The 19,807-nt window shown below is 30.8% G+C and overlaps 1 protein-coding gene across 1 annotated transcript in view; it reads left to right on the top strand.

The window, feature by feature from the left end:
• LOC140443563 (DNA damage-regulated autophagy modulator protein 2-like) overlaps positions 1 to 19,807 on the top strand; it is a 77,999-nt gene that overhangs the window by 45,664 nt on the left and 12,528 nt on the right. The window contains exons 4-5 of the mRNA XM_072534893.1: positions 13,455 to 13,593; positions 14,793 to 15,012. Coding sequence (XP_072390994.1) covers positions 13,455 to 13,593; positions 14,793 to 15,012 — 359 coding nt within the window. The remainder of the gene's footprint in view (positions 1 to 13,454; positions 13,594 to 14,792; positions 15,013 to 19,807) is intronic.

Here is a 19,807-nt window from a genome sequence, read left to right as displayed (position 1 = left end):
GCAATAACTATTAAGTGAAACTTCTTGAAATTTTTAAAGCTAAATATTTGTGAGATTGTTTTTATTCTTAAACAAAATCAAAGTTTTCTGTGCATCTTTAGAAAAGTTACTAATAATTTTTGAAAAAATCAACTTTTGAAATTATTTTTGCAATAATTAAGCAACAAACTAATAAAAATAACTTTGCAAACCCTTTATGACTTTAATTTAATCCTTTATTTTAAAGGATTTTCTATGCTTTTTTAGTAAATGGTGTCACTTTTCCATATAATTTAGCGGTCTTCACCCTTAGTATTTAAAATCAAAGCGATCTTACCTTGTTTATATATTGTTTTTAAGTTAAAATGACATTTAATCTTTTACATATTTTCTTTATTACGTATTGTTATCATCAAATTTATAAAAAGCAGTTGTTAGATACCTTTATCAACGAATGTTACTAAAAAATCCTTAGTTCTCTAGTCTATATAGACAAAATAATTTGTTTCATAATCTAATGAAACAGCAACAACATTTATATTCAAACAAAGAAACATGAGCCGTTGGAAAGGGTTGTCGCAATATTTGTGATGCTCACAACAATCGATAGCCGTCACAGAAACAGATATCCCATACACTACCGACAAGAGAGGGCATAATTGTGTTTTCGTGCGAAACCAATTTGCGCGTCGTTTGTGAGGCAAACAACGTATTTTCAGATGGTACTTAAAATATTTTTTTGATTAGTTTTTACGTTTTGTCCTTGTATATGTAGTCTTTCTGGTGTTTTTCTACTATGGTGGAAGTTTATATCAACACTATGAGTTGGTAAATTGTGTATTATGTAGTGTATCATGAATATGATATAGAAGTATTTATGAGTTGTTTTGACCAAAATTGTAATAAACAAAATTTATTTTTGTTTATTTGAAAATTGGAGTAAATTACTAATAGTATAAGCGGGAGTAAGAAATAGGCCAACCTTAGGCTCGTTACTTAAAGGGTTAGGAGTCTTCACAAACGTGGATTAAATAGGGATTTAAACCCCACTGGAGTAAAAAAGTTAGAAAGGCTAAAATAATGAGTAGATTTAGATATACTCCAAACCATATAATAGGCGTGTTTTCTAGGCGCCGTTTCTCGCATCCTAATTTCCAGCGTTTTCTGTCGAAGCAATCTTCAGTGTTTAAATCTCTGGCGGTCATTGCATCTTCAACATCCTATCTCCATGACCGTCTTGGTCTACCCAGTTTTTTTCTAGTCCAGTAATTCTATCTTCTTTGACCATCTACTTCAGGCATTTTCTGCAGCTGTCTATATCAGTTTAGTCATTTGGGTAAAGGCCGAAAGCCATCCAAAGCCAATAATTAAAAAAATAATCTACGTTGTCCGTTTGTTTTTAATTTATTTTAATGCATCCAAGCTATCACTTTTACTGGTGTCGTCTCTCCTAAAATGGCATTGGTATTGGCAGCATTTTTCGTTTTCTTTTCAGCTAAAAATGCAATGTGTCTGATTGCCTAGATCAGCGTAGCATTCAGGCTATAACGTTCTAGAATATTTTTTTAACAACTAGTGTTATATTTACAACTTGTCGTGTCTAAAGAAATATGGATCAAAAATAGATTTAACTAGAAATGTAATCAGTAGAGAAATTCTCGATAATAGACCATTTTTTCCAGATTCATAGTCCCTAGTTTGGAATTGTTTCTGCCTGAAGTTTTGTCTGAGGCGATGAAGTCTATATAATGAATAGATATAATCACGGTTGGAATTACTCATTTAACTTCAGCTGCCCTGCAGAGCTGAATTCTGACCATTGTCGCATCGTTTTTGGAAAAATTTCTGTTTTTAAAATTTTGCAGACTTTCTTAACTCTTCTCATTAAGTCCTTTAGCTTTATGTTTATTTGCATGATATTAAGTTTAATTTTAATAGATTACTGTTAATACTTATTATTTTTATCAGCGTTATGTTATCACTATTGTAATGAATGGCACTGATCGATTAAGGTACATTATTTGGCACATATCAATTTATATTGGTCTTCGTTAACCCCATAGGTGTAGAAGGCTGTAAGAACTGATAGTGATAAAGTTTTTTTAATATACATATTTTAAGATACATAGCAGTTTAGTATGATATATATTTAGTATGACCGAGACGAGATAAAAACTTTTTTAGGAAAGTGACAGGATTTATGAAGGAGGCCTAAAGGAACTAATTTGATATCTACTGAATAAAAGCCCTAATTGGTTTAAAACAATTTATTACTGGCAAATATAGTTGCTAATTGCATGAATTATTATTCTTTCTGTTTGCAACTTCTAGTGTTATGACTTTTAAAGTAAATTGTGATTTAAAACGTTATTGTATAAAAAACAGTTAGTACAAATAATTTTCCGGCCCTATAGGCTAGAAATTGAGTTCATCTAAAATAAAATTGTCAGTTAATACCAACAATTGACGTGCAGCTTATATGTATAACAGAACCACGGAAAATACCAACAAACCGACTGTCCCCCTCCACAACAATGTCACAAGATTCAACAATCCGCAACATCCAACATACACCAAACAAAAACACTTCAACTTCAATACGCAACAGCAGCAAAAACATCACCGAAACCAACCTACCCAAAGAAAGAAAAAGAAATCATACTCCATGCGGAAGACAGCCTTAAATTGTTTGATTATGTGGAAGCAATTGGTGATATTATCGAACCCAGGAACAACTGCTTTGCCTCCGAAAACTCCAACAATAGAGTCTGTATATATTTAACTAAGAAAAAAAAATAGTAGATAAACTTATAAAATCTCATGCTACCATACAAATCGGCTCTCTAACTTTAAACATACGTAAACTGGTTTCTTATACAAAAAGTTTGGAAGACAAGTTTATGTGTTTCCCCCCTCCAAAACTTTTGAGCTTCAAACCTCTCTTGTGATCTCTTTTGAAGATAATGAAAACGTATCTTTCTTTCAACAGACACAATAGAATGTTTTTTTTGTAAAAAATCAGGGCATGTTGCTTCAAGTTACACAAATTCACCAGAAAGTACTTCTTCCATCCAATTCCTTCCTCCCCTTTAAGAGCTGAATTCACGTCTATTGAAAAAATACAAGAAAATAACACTGTACACTGTCACAAGTCAATTTGGGACAGATACACAAATACAATATAAACGAACACACTCAGAACTTTCTACTCCTAGCAACAGAACTAGTATAACTAAAAAAGCTATTCATAGTGAGCAAACTAAAATCCAAGCCGGGTTTTCTAAACTACAAACCAAAAATAAAACAGTAACGGTCAAATTGTAATTGCCAAATGGCAAAACCAATTATACACGAACTTCATAAAAAAAAACTTCACAATTATTAAATAGATTAACTCGTCTTATAAAAAAATTTAAAGACAAAACTGAACTCTTAATGGATGATTCTACAAAATTACCTAATCTTGGCGTTTCACACGAAACAACTGATGATGAGTAAATCTCTGACACATCACAAAACTCACAGACGCTTAAAAAATCCTTTTATTAACAAGTTAACAATTATTCAATGGCACTGCGATTGATTCTATCCTCACCTGGCACGCATACAACAACTTATTTTCAAAACCAATCCTGACTTTATTTATCTACAAGAAACAAACTTTACAGAAGCACATAACTCTCACCTAAAAAACTTTGTTAGTTATCACCATATCAGAACTACACACCGACGTGCTAGCACAGGAACATCTACTGAAATCTTTCACTGTAAACTCCACCTAAACACTGCATTAGAAGCTGTTGCTATAACAGCATGTTGTCCAGAACAAATTACAATATGTAGCCTATACATTTCTCCTAATTATACATTGACAAGCACAGAAAATTAATAGAAAATAGAAAATTTAATATCTCAAATTTCTGGCCCATTTATTGTGGTTGGAGATTTTAATGCACACAAGACTATGTGGAGCTCCATAATACATATGGTAGAGGTAAAATAATCGAAGATTTCATTAATAATACTGATATTAACTTATTAAACACAGAAATTAGTACATACTTCCATATTCAGTCAGCAAGCTTTTCATCAATACATTAAAGCTTATGTGTCCCAAAATACACCCATTACTAACTTGGCACACTCTAGAGAGCTTATTCGATAGCAATCATTTTCTAAAACTAACTGTAAAGGGATTTCATTCAAACTAACTGTAAAGGAATGCACAGATATACTTAAATATCAAAATAACATAGATGAAGATATAAAACAACTTAACCCTTAAATAGTCTCTTCCGCAGGGGAGTGTATCGGTAAATAAAAGATTAACCCAACTAAAAAACACATTCTCTGGTGGAATGACTCATGTAAAGCGTCAATTTAAGAAAGCAAAAGAGCTTTAAATAAATTCCGAAAATCTCGCACTATAGCTGACTTAATAGATTTCAAAAGGTTTAGAGCAAAAACAAAATGCATAATAAAAAACAGTAAACAAAATTCATTTAATCAGTGTACTATAAATTACCAAAAATACCCCCCGACTTAAGTATGGTAAAAAATAAAGAGAATGAAAAGACATTACACATCATACAAAATTCCAGGTCTCATCATTCAGGAAAACGTTATTGCAGATGACCAACAAATGAGCGATATGCTTTCTTAACACTTTCTCAATAAATCAAACAATCCTACCAATCCTCAAACAAAATTGGTGCTACTCAAAAAACTTGCAATAATAATCATTCCATTAATATACATTTCCGATATTCCCTCTATCTTTTTAAAATTTGTTTTATTGCTTGTTTTATATTTCAGTGGGGTTTTATATTGACTTCGTTCTCTTTTTATTTTTTGGTAGAAGTTTCCTGACTTTGTTATTTACATTTTTGTCTTCTTTGCGAGGGTTTTGGTAGTGATAATTCGGCTGCTTGTTAAATGGTCTCTCTGACTTGTTGCCATCTACTCTCTATGTCTTGTGCTACTTTCTGTCTCGATAGTAAGTAAGTTTCTAACATTTCACGTCTTAACTGTCATAACTGTCACATTCATTTGTATTTTTGCATTTGTTGTTCATATGTTCTTTCCTTCTGTCGAAATTGGTACATTTCTTCTTCCAATTTTATACATTTTTTTCATATCGTACATTCTTTAAGTTTCTATTCGGACAAGTTCAATTCAACCTTAGCACTTGTAATCTCCTTTGCTAAAGTGGTAAATTTCTTGCTTTTATTATTGACTTAAACATATCATCTCTTTATCCATTACGCTTTATTATTGCAATTATTGCAATTTTTTCGTTTACCCTGTGGAGTATATGTTCCGCTTCGGCAATTCCTGTGTGGGATAGGGTTACCTACTGTTCTTGCAAAGTATCGTTATTATGTTTTCCCTTCCTTTGTTGTTTGGTCTAGGTAAACAAACTGGCTTATAATCCTCTACACGTGGAATATGTTTGTCAACAGGAACTTCCACGATCTTATCGGTTGAACCTTTTCCATCTCATCAGTATTAATGAAGGTAGTTAAATTTTTTTCTAACTTGTACTTCTCCTTGGTACATAAATTGTAACAAATCACTTAAACCTTCGTTAATTACGCCTTTCATAATACTATAAGATGTCGACAGGGATTTGATTTAAAAAGTTCTTTCAAATAAGGGCTACAAGCCGAAAGAACCATTTTATGAGCCTTTATTGGTTCTCTAAGAATGGATTCATTCCAGAACTCATATTCTCGTGAAAGTTGTCCCAACATATTGAAAATTGTTCCAACGATCTGGTCGGTTGTCTTTAGCATTTTTTCTCCTGCCTTTTTTGGAATTCTATTTGCACCGTTTTAATCTTTTAGATAAATATGTCTTCCTTTAAATAAAATTTAAAGTCCACAATTAGTCTAATTGTGAAAGTGTAAAACAAATGTTTCTCTTGTCTTTTTTGGTGAACAGTTCTACGTTCATATGGGTAACCAGAAAAAGAGGAAGTTATTAAAAGGAAAATACCAGTATTAGTAAGTCGGTAACATATAGAGGATACATATATACATACAATAATACTTACCATGTCGGGATAGTATTATGAGGTTTTTTTCCTGGTTTTCCTCTCATAATTTACTATGGAATCACTAACAGAAGATTTTTCTATAGTTCATCGAATGAACTATCTAAATAAAGTCGTCCCAGGAACGCAACGCAAAAATATTGGCAATATCATTTTAAAGTTGTCTACTTTAAAATGTATGTTTGTCTGAATTGTCAATATAAATAAGTCAGAAAAAATTAAATTATTAGAAGAATTTTTCACCAAGTAACAAAAAAACAAAATTTGTTTAATTTACTAATGTTTGTATTTTGAGAACGATTTTCGAAGTGGAAATTGAAACGTCAATAAACGTACTTTAACCTTTAATTGTGACGTATTCCCATTTAAATAGTAATTAAAATAAACATATTGTATTTTATGATAAAAGACTGGTTTAAAATTATTAGTGCTAGTTTAAGACCCCATAAAAACTAGAAACAAAAACATGCTATAATACTATACTTTTAAAGTAGACGCAAATATTATTTTGATGAATCATATTCACAGTAGATTGCACACTGAAGATACCTCCACAGCGGCAACTTCTACATGCACCAAAGAAGAAAAATCTTGGAAAGAAGAGGCAAAGGGATCCAAGTCTTTGAAAAATGAATGTCTTGTAGAAACTGAGGACCTCTGGTCAAGAATATAATAGCAAAACTGTAAAATTAACAAAAATGATAGAATTGTGACCGGGATGTAAAAATACATGTATCAGAAAATGTAAATCGAAATTTTCTGAAAAAGATAAACTCAGTTTATTTAATTATTTTTGGGCAATGGCTGATCATGACAAACAGAGCGAATATTTATGTAAATATATTCTTAGACAAGAGAGAAAGGTTTCAAAGTTAAAAGAGTCCAGAAGAAACTGGACATACGAATATAATTTGCATTGAGCAGAACACCGACTCCAAGTTTTGAGCACACCGACTTAAAAAACGGTTTTGGACACTTTTGAAATAACAGATATGTTATTTTAATAGGGCATATACCTGGAGATATACGTGGTCACCATAAGAACAAAACATGTTGTAGACAAAAATATTTAAAATTCTATTGGTGTGCATATAAACTCTATTTCAGCAAAAGAATCTCACTACGTAAGGCAAAGGACAACTAAGATATAAGTTAGTATATATAGTATAAGAGTCTTTAACGTTTCCAAAATTATATTCACTGTATAACGAATGGATTTTAGAGAATCACTCATGCGATAAGCCAGCCACCAAAAGTCATTACAGACACATATTCAATACTAAGTTTAATATCGTTTTTTTGCTCCGAAAAAAGATCAGTGTCTTACTTGTAATCTACACAGCACTAAAGCAGAGAAAGACTAAATAGAAAAGCAATGTGCTTTGCATATTGAAAACAAATGTGTTGTACACGAAGCCAAAAATCGTGATAAAGAAAACAGAAACGGTTGTAACTACTTGCTTTGATTTGTAAAATATATTAAATACACCCCGATCAGAGGTATCATTGTTTTATCATTAAAGCAAGTTTAATGTTCAGTTGCACCAACAAATAAACGATTGATTTTTTGATTTGGATTGCCCGTTTATGGTGTTTTTCGCAAAGATTTTATTTAAAGTATTATAGATTATAATTAAAAAAAAATGGATTTATCACCATCGTCGTCGTCGAGTTCATCTTCTTACGATTTGGAAGATATAATGCATATGTTACCAAATATAAGATATATAAGAGATCGCAATGATTTCTATAATAAATATAATGAAGTTGAATTTAAAGCAAGGTATATGTATCATTATTTATCTGAATGACTGGAAATGCATTTTATTTATTTTTAGATATCGAGTAAGCAAGAAAACAGTGTTGGTTCTTTTAGAACGTTTTCATGAACATTTAAGTTATAGGACAGGAAGGAATAATCCTGTGTCTCCATTAAATCAAATTTTAATACCATTAAGGTATTATGCAACTGGTTGCTTTCAACAAGTTCTTGGTGATCTTGTAGAGATAAATAAAAGTACAGTCTGTAGAATTGTTCATCGAGTGGGTCATCATATAGCACTTCTTCGTGAAGAGTACATAACCATGCCTAAAAATCCCAGAGATATAGCTACGACAAAGCAAGGATTTTATACACTGGCAAACTTCCCAGGAGTGATAGGAGCTATAGATTGTACTCACATTCGAATTAATTTTCCTGGCGGAGAAAACTCTGAACTATATCGTAACAGAAAGGGGTGGTTTTCCATTAATGTACAAATTGTATGTAATTCCAAGTTACGTATCATAGATATAGTTACTAGATGGCCAGGTAGTGTACATGACAGTACAATATATAACTCCAGATTATTGAGAGCCCAATTTGAAGCTGGTGAATATCCTAATTGTTATTTACTTGGGGATAGTGGTTACACATGCACACATTTTTTATTAACTCCACTTAGTCAAACTACGTCTGAAGCTGAAGAACGTTATCAAAATGCCCACATAAAAACCAGAAATGTTATAGAAAGGTTGAATGGTGTTTTGAAAAGAAGATTTCCAGTTTTAGCTACAGGAATGCAAATAGCACTTAATAACATAGGAAGAGTCATTGTTGCAACATCTGTTTTACATAATATTGCTATTGCAGAAGGAGATGAATGGGAGGAAGAACCTTTTGCAGAAAACATTGAAGATGAAATTCCTTTAAGAGGCAATGCAGAAAATGTGGTTAGAAGACATTTAATACAACATATTTTTAATTAAAAACAATCTTGTAATTTGTTAACAACACTGATTTAAATAAATTTTTTTTGCATTTTTGAGAAGATTTCTCTGTTCTTTGTTTTGACTGTTTTTACAAACTTATATTTTTTTATAAGAAATAATGTATTTTTTAGTTTGGTGATTATTTTATATTATACAATTGTCCTATAAATAGTGAGTGTACGTTTTAGTTGTTTTTTTGTTTATTAAACTACGAAAAAATGTCAAACATTTTTGTAACAAATTTAAAAAAAAGTCAAATTTGGTACTAGTGATAAATTAAAGGTGAAATATCTATTCCATAAATTTTTAAATAGTTCTAGAAGGGCATTAATAGAAAGAAAACACAGTTTTCATATTTTTTTTTTGGTTTGCCAAGATAAGGTTAAAGAACAGCAGGAAAGGACTGGATGCAGATCGCCCAGAATAGAGACTAATGGAGATTACAGGGGAGGACTATATAGGGAGGATATAATTTTACTATCTTTGGTATTGGATCTGCGGAAGGTTATTGTTATACACGGGATGAAACCACAGGTAAAAAGGAGCCTAATGAAATAAGTAGTTCGGTATTGATTATATTAAGAGAAAAGTTGCTGGTAAAGCATTAGAGTTTAGATTTTATTCAGATTCTTGTGGAGGAGAAAATCGAAATCAAATATTATTTTTAATGTATATTTATGCAGCTAAGGTTATAAATATTAATATTACATACACGTTTTTTGAGGTGGGTCACTTTCAATCTGAAGGTGATTTAATGCATGCCCTTATTGAGCGAAGAAAAAGGAATCAATTAATTCCACAATAGTGTTATACACTGATAAGGTGTGCTAAAGTCACAGCAAAATCATAAGATTTAAAATAACTAAGTCAAAATGATATTTTGGACTTTAAATCAATGTTAAACATAATACAGAATTGAGATTTAGACATAGATAAACGTTAACTTTTCTGCTAGAAAGTACAATACATAAAAATATGTAAAGAACAACCACATGTTAGCAGTCTTTAGTATAATCTTGTTTATGATCAATTATCGTTTATAAACCTAGAATTCAAACCAAAATTGAGCAAAAGGGCTACCAAATCTGGGAATAAAACTATACAAGATTTATGGGAACTATAAATTTCTTTAGCATGTAATGGACTACTTCCCATAACAACTTCAAAATATAGAGATTTTGTTGCTTTGTGTTCAAATAAATCTTACCAGAGCAATATTGAAGTTTTTTTAATCTTCCCCACTCTTAACAAACGCAATATTCGGATGATGACTCTGAATAAAAGTTTGCTACTGGTTAATTTTGTTTTTTTTTTGAATAAAATATTGTAACTGTTTTATAATTTGTAAATGTTAATTTTGTAATAAATAAATCTAACATATATAATTTTATTTACTTCTTGTTAGTATGCATGATGTGAACTCTTAGATACTTGTTTAAGTAAAAAATCACGTTTTAAGTAGAATCAATAAAAAAAACTTATATCAATCTCTTTATTTTTATATTTACTAATTAGTTACCATTTACATGCACCTAATTAAAGAAACATACTTTGTTGAAATATTGTATAAACCACTCACAATGATTTTCTCCTAAAATTCTTAAAAAAACTTGGTATTGTAACTCGGCCTAAATCAGGACCAGTAATTTTAACAAGAATGTTATAAGTGAAAGTGAAAAGATATGGAAAGGTTATAGAATATGGATTAAGAAAACTACAAAAAATATAAAAGCTATCGAAGTAAATAAATAAAATGTGGAATTTTTTTAAAATCGATCTCCTCTAAACTAAGCGGAAGTGAGTTACAATGTTTTTCATATCAAGTATCGATATTAGGCTTGGTATACTGATTTTGTTTTAAATACGTAAGTCTGTTACATCTTAGTTATATAAATCATATATGGAACCCGCAAGTAATACGTACGAATGCAATACATTTACTTAATATCATAGATACTCGTATTTCAATGAGTTAAAACGAAAAATTTAAATATAAATTAAACTTTTATCCAGGATAAAATTAGAAGATCTGTAAAAGTGGAATGTTTGTCGTTTGCCAATTATCTAGGTTATATTTTCAAGCATAATTAACTGCAGCTGTATTTAAAGCTAAATAAATTATTATATTTTTATTTATCTTTTCGCGCATTATAATGAACGCATGTAATTTAAGATTAACTGCAAGCAATAAATAGGAATTTTTTTGTTATATTTCTGTAACTCGAATTTATTTCTGGAAATGTGTCGCTAGTGTGTCAAAGTATGTGCCGCTAGTGGTTTTTAACAATACCCAATCGTAAAAGTATTATAATGAATATCGGAATATCGGAAGTAAGTTGTGGCCAAAGGAGGGAGAAGAATTAGAACAAAAATAGTAAGCGCCAATCCCCAAGGAAGAAGGAAATGGATAATTTGGTTTGTTGAATTTATTAGTTCGAGCAGGATAATTTTGTTTTGGAAAGAAAGATCCTAACAAGTTATGTACAATCGTAAACGATAATTGTTCACCAATAAAGAGTGTAAAAGAACATTGTTAATGGATTTTGAGAAAATTTTATCATCATCATTTGGCGCTACAGCCTTTCGTTAACTTTGTTGAACTCCGCGATCTAGTAGTAACTCTTTATCTCAAGTCGCGATTGCTTATGTTTCCGATACGTAAGTAAGCACTGTGCGTATTATTAATCTTGACATATTTCTCGCTCTTATCTGAGGGTTAAGGCCAAAATAACAGCGGTTAGTCACGCATATTGTTTTTAATATTTCTTTGGATGTGTTGTTGTTGCAGTTTACCACCGACCCTAAGTAGCAGTATTCTTCCATCGTTTCTATAGTTTTGTGTTGCACCTCTGTTATTTCGTTACATTCTTGAAGTAGCCGGCATATATTTAGTTTTTTGGGGTTAATCAGAATTACGATGTTTTCTGCGGCGTTACGTGATACGTGTGTGTGATTCAACTGCTTCATTTTGGGTTCTTCCTATGATCACGATATTATCAGCATATACCAATATTCATATACTACGTGTATATATCCTACTCTTTAAGTTTATATTGAGTCTCTTATAAGTTTTTCTAACGCTAGGTTGAACATCGTGCATGATAGCGCATATCCCTGGCGGAGTTCTCTGTTAGTTGTAAATGGTTCTGAAAGATTTCCTTGTACCCTCACTTTACATTCAACATTCCTCATTGCGATTTTAATTAATGCTAACAGTCCTTTTAGTATTCCAAACTTGATCATAGCCAAACAAACTTTTAATCAGTCAAAAGGGTCGTACGCTGCTTTAAAATCTACGAAGATGTAATGGCAGTTTAGGTCATACTCCGTCGTTTTTTCTAATATTTGTCTGGTGTATGATATGCGATCAATGATAGATCTTTTTGTGAAAAAACCAACACTTTCGTTAAGTATTAGGGACACAATTTTGTATGCCGTACTAAGAAAGAAAATCCCTCTAAAGTTGGAATAGTTAAGCAGGTTTTTTTTTTGTTTATAGGGAATATAATTTCAGTATTCCAATCTTTTGGTAAAGTTCGTTCTTGCCATACCTGTATTATTAGTTTATGAAAGAGGATTACAAATATTTGACCGCAACATTTAAATATTTTTGGATAAATTGTCTGCTCCGGGTGACTTGTTTTTCTGGCTAGAGACTGAATTTCTCTATATCTTCATTAGACACAGACATGATAAAGAGAAAAGTTAAAGAAACAGCTCTTTGATTTTTATCTTTATTGCGTCTGTGTCTAATGTAAAAGAAAAATATGTAGCAAATCCATTAGCAGAATGTAGTAAGCTCTGGTTGCCAATAGAAAAAGAAGTCGGCAACAAGAACATACCAACATTAGCGGATTAATAGAAAGCAGCAGAGACATCATCTACAATTATACATACCATATGTATAAACTATAATTATATATATATATATATATATATATATGCATATATATATATATATATATATATATATATATATATATATATATATATATATATATATAATTATAGTCCTAAATCTAAATCTAAATTTCGTTTAAACATTCTTTTTTTTTTTTTAGTAACAAACAAATTTTTAAATTTTACTTTTGGCAATATAATTGTCAAAAATAAAAAATTTATGTTGGCATTTATGACATTGAGGCTATTTGTAGGTTGGTTGCTATTTGAACTTATTTATAAATTCAATTATTTTTGTATTAAAAAAATGTTTTCAAAATTATAAAAATTTTCGGAGAAACATTTATTAGATTAAAACATTTTTTTATTAAATGTTTTGAAGATGTATTAGCAGTAATTTTTGCTTACCAAACTAATTTTTATTTGGTAAGTTAACAAAAATTGTTTTTTCTTTTTAGTTCAACCTTGTAAGTATTTTGTCTTTTTTAGCTCTTGATAATAATTGTAAACACAATTGAAAGCTCGAGAATATAAAAAAATACTTAACCAATAGCCCTTTTATTGACTCCAACCCATCCAAAACAGTTATATATTTGTTCCAAACGAGTCACAAGTACTTCTTTTTTCTTATTCATATATATATATATATATATATATATATATATATATATATATATACATATATATATATATATATATATATATATATATATATATATATATATATATATAAACATATTATGTATTTAACTTCATATTTATTTTTCAGACAAGTATTTATTTAGCAATCACTCCCGTAATTGGACAAATGGTGTTGACAAAAATAAGGATTGTGATCTCAGCTTTATCAGTTATAACGTTTATAATATTTTTTGTTTGTGCGATGATTTCCTACTCTAAGTTCAAAGGTAACGTATATGGATATAAATTCAATTATATAAATTAGCCTTATTTTTTGACTAATGACTCAGACGGAAAAAAGTAATAAATTAGCAATTAACGCAAATGGAATACTATTGTTTTCAATTAAAAGTAATGATTTATACTCTGTGAAAAAACTCTATTGTTAGATTTGGATAATGGATAGTCTAGGTAGTTAAATTTGGTAATACATAGATAACTACATAATGTACAGAGATCTATAAAAGGTATTAAAGAAATTGTCTTTTTCTCAAATATTTAATGGGGTCCCTAGATAGTAAGATACAGAATGATACCGTCATTTAGCAAGAGTGCGAATATTACTCAGCGTTTGTCTTTCTCAAAAAAGACAAAATACGTCATGTCCTAAAGTAAACAAGTAATTAGAGGCAGAACTAGAGACAAATTACAGGCATTGACGTTAGTGCATATTTTGACGGCTTATATAAAATAAATTACAAATGTATATATATATATATATATATATATTTATATATATATATATATATATATATATATATATATATATATATATATATATATAATTCAACAAAGCGATAACAGCTCCTGCTAAAAGATTTAATCTTTTACACATTTCGTATAGCCCAGAGGAGAGAAAACGATATTATTAAATCGTTTTCGTTCATAGTCGCCAAAGCAGGTGGCACCTCTGTACGCATGACCACTGCAGTGGTCAAGTTTTAGGAGACATTCGACTTATGTTAAATTAGTTGCTATCTGTGTATCCAATGATATTAAGCCATACACCGTTTACTAATAGTCCTTTGTCGCACCCTTCAAGAGCTTCACTAAACATACATTCTGAATAAATGTTGAGTAGCAGAGGGGATAAAATACATTCCTGTCGTACTCCAAATTAAATAATTAGTTTTTCATTAACAGGAAATGGAAAAAATTCTTCTAATAGGTTAATTTTATGTGCTCCACTCATAATGCCAATTCAGACATTTATTAAACATTTTAAAATAGTGTATTTTAAGACACTCTCCTTTGACAACTTTATTGGTTCGATCGATTACACGAAATCAACTTTAACTTAAGAATACGATTTCAGAAGCTTTGGTTTCTTGTCTATGTTTACTACGTATATATTTTATTGATTACAACTAGTTTACTATTTTATTGATCATAAAACTAATATTTTAAATTATTTATCATGTTTTAGGCACTAGTTATTTACACTGGAAATACGAAGATGGTGGTTATGAATTACATTTAATCAGCAGCGTTACAGAATGGATATGTGCTGCATCCATAATGACATATGTGATGTTATTTAAGAAAGAATTTGAAAATACTGTAGTTCATGAACCACTAATCGATACGGGCTTAATAAAACCAAATAACCAGTTGAAACGAACTTCCAGTAATACAACAACTGAGGAGTTGAGTAAATGAGTAATAAACTGCTTTTAAATTTTAGACTTACTTTTATTAACGCTTAAGCTTTTGTGTTGTGAATAGTTAGTAAAAATATTTTTGTACAATTGTATATAAGACACCCTGAGTATTTTAATTTGTATATTTAGTAGATTTTTGTTTATTTATTATTCGTTTAGTACAAATCTGTTTATCATGCATTGGTAGTTACAGTAACAAAGAAAACACTAAAGATTTATTAAAACATATTAAGTTTGATTACTACTTACTAAAAAACCCAACAACCTATAAAATGGATTTTTAGATTATTATTTAATTACTATTTAATTGTTAGTAGCATTTAATGTAATTAATTGTTTTATGTTTTATTAATTCTTAAAGAATTATTTTATGTTTCGTTATTTTTCTGATTCATTCAAGGCATTTTTGTTTGTTAAATTTTCTTTTATTCTTTCTGTTTCGTTTCATAAACGTTGACTCATTGATAAATCGTCGTAAATTGTTTGCAGTTTAAATCTTGATATTATTCGTTTGCTGCAAAAGTTTTTTATGTTTCATGTCATCGCTGTTTACCGGTTCTTTGAGCAATATTTTTTTTTGCTCATGGCAGAGAATTAGCCTTAAAACTCTCCGCTCTTATGGCAGCCTTTGACAGGCACTTACGTCGTAATTGACTTCTAAGCTATTCAATCTGTCCATTCATCGAAACTTTTACCATTAGCCAAGTAATGGAATACCGAATAAATAGAGTAGAGCATTTATGAAAATGTGCTCCAAGAAAGAAGTTAGGAAAGACCTAATAAACATAATACTCAAATTAAAAATAAGAATAATAGCTTTAAAAAATGAGCAAATTACCTCATAGAGAAACAATAATTGTTTCGGATCGGAAGATCTTGCATTAACGCAGTTTTAATAATAAGGATGAGTACAAGTGAGTCTCATACGTGTCTCATGTCTCATATAAGTACTTAAATGTTAAAGAAGACGTTGGAGATCTGCTTCTTTTTTCTTGTATGTAGGCTTTAAAGCCTGTTTTTTCTTCAATAGTAGCCTCCTAAATTGTTTAAATTATCGCACCATCTTTTTCTTGGTCTGCTAATACTCCTTCATCCATTTGGTGACTTATTTCGTGGTATTCGTACTATCCTATCCTCTGCCATTCTACTAATGTGTTCGTTCCACTCCTGTTTCCGTTTTGTCACCCATCCATTTATGTCTTTTATATCGCAGGATCTTCTTATGTTTTCGCTTCTCTCTCTATCCAACAGACTTTTCCCTGATATTCGTCGGAGTATTTTCATCTCTGTTGTTTCTAGTAGTCGTCTCGTTTTAGGTGTCAGGTCTTGTCTCCGCCGTATATGTTAATATAGGTCTAATTGCTGCTTTATAGATTCTTAAACCGATATAATTGGAGATAATATACATTTATTAATCAAGAAGAAATACTAACTACTAGATTTAGTTGAGACAATAGGTAACATATATAAAGATAATTTTACCATGAAACTGGAAGAAAAACTGTCGCAGCTATTTGCTTATGAAACAGGCATTTAATAAGATAATTCGTTGAGTATTTATTATTAAGTATAATCATGCACTAAATCACTAAGAAGTAAATAAAATAAGAGGGTATAGAATTGAAAAAAATAAAACCAAGAAAATATATTACGCTGTCTTAAGAATGACGGAAAATGAAGATAAACTGCAGATATTGAAGAGATGGCGCTCTAATGATCATCATCAGTTGGCGCTGCATCCTTCGTGAGCCCTGGCCTGCCTTAAAATACTCTTCCATCCTTCCCTGTCAAGTGTATTCTTTATCCCCTTATTCGAATCTCCCTTAAAATAGTCGTGCGCATCGTTCAGATATTTAAGTGTAGGTCGCTCCCTTCTTCTTCTTTCGACCGGCCTATTTAGCATGGTTATTTTAGCGGGATCAGTTTCACCCATCCCGATAACGTGGCCCACCCATCTTAGGCGGTTTGTTTTGATGATTTTCACTATATCTGTATTACCAAAAGGTCTATACAGTTCTAAATTATATCGCCTTTTCCACAGACAATGTTCGTTAACTCCGTTATATATGGTCCCCCGTTAGTAACTCTTCATATCTCGAGTCGTCATTACTCATGTCTTCGATCCGTAAGTAAGCATCGAGCGTATTATTGTTTTATAAAATTTGCACTTTGTTGCTCTTGAAATATTTCATGATCATAGTTGGCCTAGGACAAAATTACAGCGGTTAGCCACGCATATTGTTTTTTTTATTTCTTTAAATGTGTTCTTTTTGCAGTCTACCAGTAACCCTAAGTAGCAGAATTCTTCAATCATTTCAATAGTTTCGTATTGCACCTCTAAGTTATTTTGTTACATTCTTCATGTAGCCAGCATATATTTAGTTTTCTGAATGTTGATCAGAATTTCGATGTTTTCTGCGGCGTTTTTAATACATATGAAAGCTTCACCTGCTTCAGTTTAGGTTCTTTCAATGATCACGATATTATAACGTCTCTCATATCTTTTTCTAATGCTAGGTTGAACAGTTGAACGCTTTGATAGTTGTTAAAGTTTCTGAAAGATCCCCTTGTACCCGCACTTTACACTCAACTTTCCTCATTGTAATTTTAGTTAATTCTACCAATCCTTTTTTGGTATTCCAAATTTGATCATAGCCGAAAATAATTGTCTGTCAACAGTATCGTACGCTGTCTTAAAGTCTACGAAGATATAACGTCAGTCTACGTCGTACTCAGTGGTTCTTTCTAATATTTGTCTGATGGATGATATGTTATCAATGTTAGTTGTATCTATTTTTCAAAAAGCCTCTTTGGTAGTTTCCTATTATATTGTCAGTATACTGTGCTAGTCGTTCGTTAAGTATCAGAGCGAAAATTTTGTATGTCGTAGTAAGAAAAGGAAAACCCTCTAAAGTTGGAATCCTTTTTTGTGTATAGGGAATATATTTCTATTATTCCAATCTTCTGGTAAAACGCGTTCTTGCCATAACTATATTAATGTTTTGTGAATGAGGGTAACAAATGTTTGACCGCCACATTTTAATATTTCTGCAAGTAGGTTATCTGCTCCAGGTGACTTGTTTCTGGCTAGAAACTGAAGTGCTTTATTCATTTTTTCCAAAGTTGGTAGCTCAGTCCCTTCCTGTTTTAGTTCTATATTATCTCTACGTTCAGCTCTACTTTCTCCATTAAGTAGTGTACTAAAGTGTTCTTGCCACCTTTTCAGTACTTATACTGTGACGTTTAAAAGAATTCCATTATGAGCCTTGACTTGGTTCGCTTGTGGCTTGAATTTTTTTTTTGTGTTTTGTTTGTAAAATTTTCTGTGTTCTTGTTCTCTATTTAATTTTTCCATTACTTCGAACTCTTTATTATTTGTTGTCGCCTTTTCTGTTTGTGCTTTTGTTTTGCTTCTCTTCTCTTACTCGATATTCTTCAACATTTCTCCTAGCCCTTGTGTTGATCATTTTCATATACACGTCATTTTTTTCTATGGTTATTCGTTTGCATTCTTCATTACACTTTTTGGGAGCATGGTTGTTATAAATTCACAATTTGTCTTAAATTAAGTGGGACATACTTCACTTTTGGGATGTTCTGTTAGTTTACGATCTATGCATAGTTAAAAGTTTCTTACAACGTTAGTATGACCGACGTTTTGAAAAAGTTTAGAATGTTTAATTTCCGAAAAATTAAGTTCGTTATGTCAGTAACTATGTTAAGTGAAACAGCGAAGTTCGCAGAATTAGTAGCAATAATGGACAGTGAGATATAATAAAGACATCCAAATATGGCAGATATTCAAAAATGGTTCGAAATAGTAGAAGAAAAAATGACGAAAGAAAAATCGAGGATGTATACAAGTTTCACAAAAATTGATCCTGAAGAAGGTGGTGGTGAAAATTTCAGAGTTACATTGATTTCATTGGTATAAAACACAAAGTAGTACACCACATAAAAAGTTCTGAAACTGTTCTCTTGTGGCATGTTAAAGTTGAATATTATATTTATATGAGATTAAGCCTGTACCCTAAGGATGATATTAAATTCTGAATGTTTTGTGTGTCTATGTAGTGTGTGTTGTGTATGAATTATGTATACTTGTGATGTATTTGTTATGTTTAATTGTAGATGATGTGTCTGGCATTAATCCGTTAATGTTGGTATGTTCTTGTTGCTAATGTATTCTTTTAGCATTTTTCTTCATTAATTGTGATGATTACTCTCTTTTCTTGTCTGTTTCTTTCATGACTATTGATGCATTTCTCTATTGTATTCTCTCTTGTCCCAGGTATATTTGCAAATCTGTGATTTGTCGAAGTCTTTGATTTTGATGTATGTTTCATGCTCGTTTACTTAGAGTGGTCACATAGAGTGGTCTTGCAGTTTCTCCTATATGAAAATTGTTGTATGGCGCTCTAATATAACATGGTAATTTCAATAAAAAAAGATAGTGATTGTAAGACCAAAAATATATGATTTGGTTGTTAATGAGAAAATAATAGAACAAGTAACAGTAACGGAATATGCGAAAATCAAATCCAACCACGGAAAATGGATAAAAAAATACACCAACGTGTAAATATGGCAATGGCGATCCCTTAGTGTTGTACATGAATGGTTAAAGTAGTGACTTAATATGAGGTATACAAAAATAGTAACTAAAGTTGGGTCATATGAATAAAATAGGAATAACAGTTTAGTGTAAATTGCATATTCTGTCAGGCTTATGACGAGAACAGCAACACATTTTGTGCAACTACCCAGGGTTAGATAGGAT

The sequence above is a fragment of the Diabrotica undecimpunctata genome, chromosome 6 (genome assembly GCF_040954645.1).
Source record: "Diabrotica undecimpunctata isolate CICGRU chromosome 6, icDiaUnde3, whole genome shotgun sequence".
Taxonomy (NCBI): Eukaryota; Metazoa; Arthropoda; class Insecta; order Coleoptera; family Chrysomelidae; genus Diabrotica; species Diabrotica undecimpunctata.
Note: the sequence above shows the minus strand (reverse complement) of the source record. Positions and strands in the feature narration are given on the sequence as shown.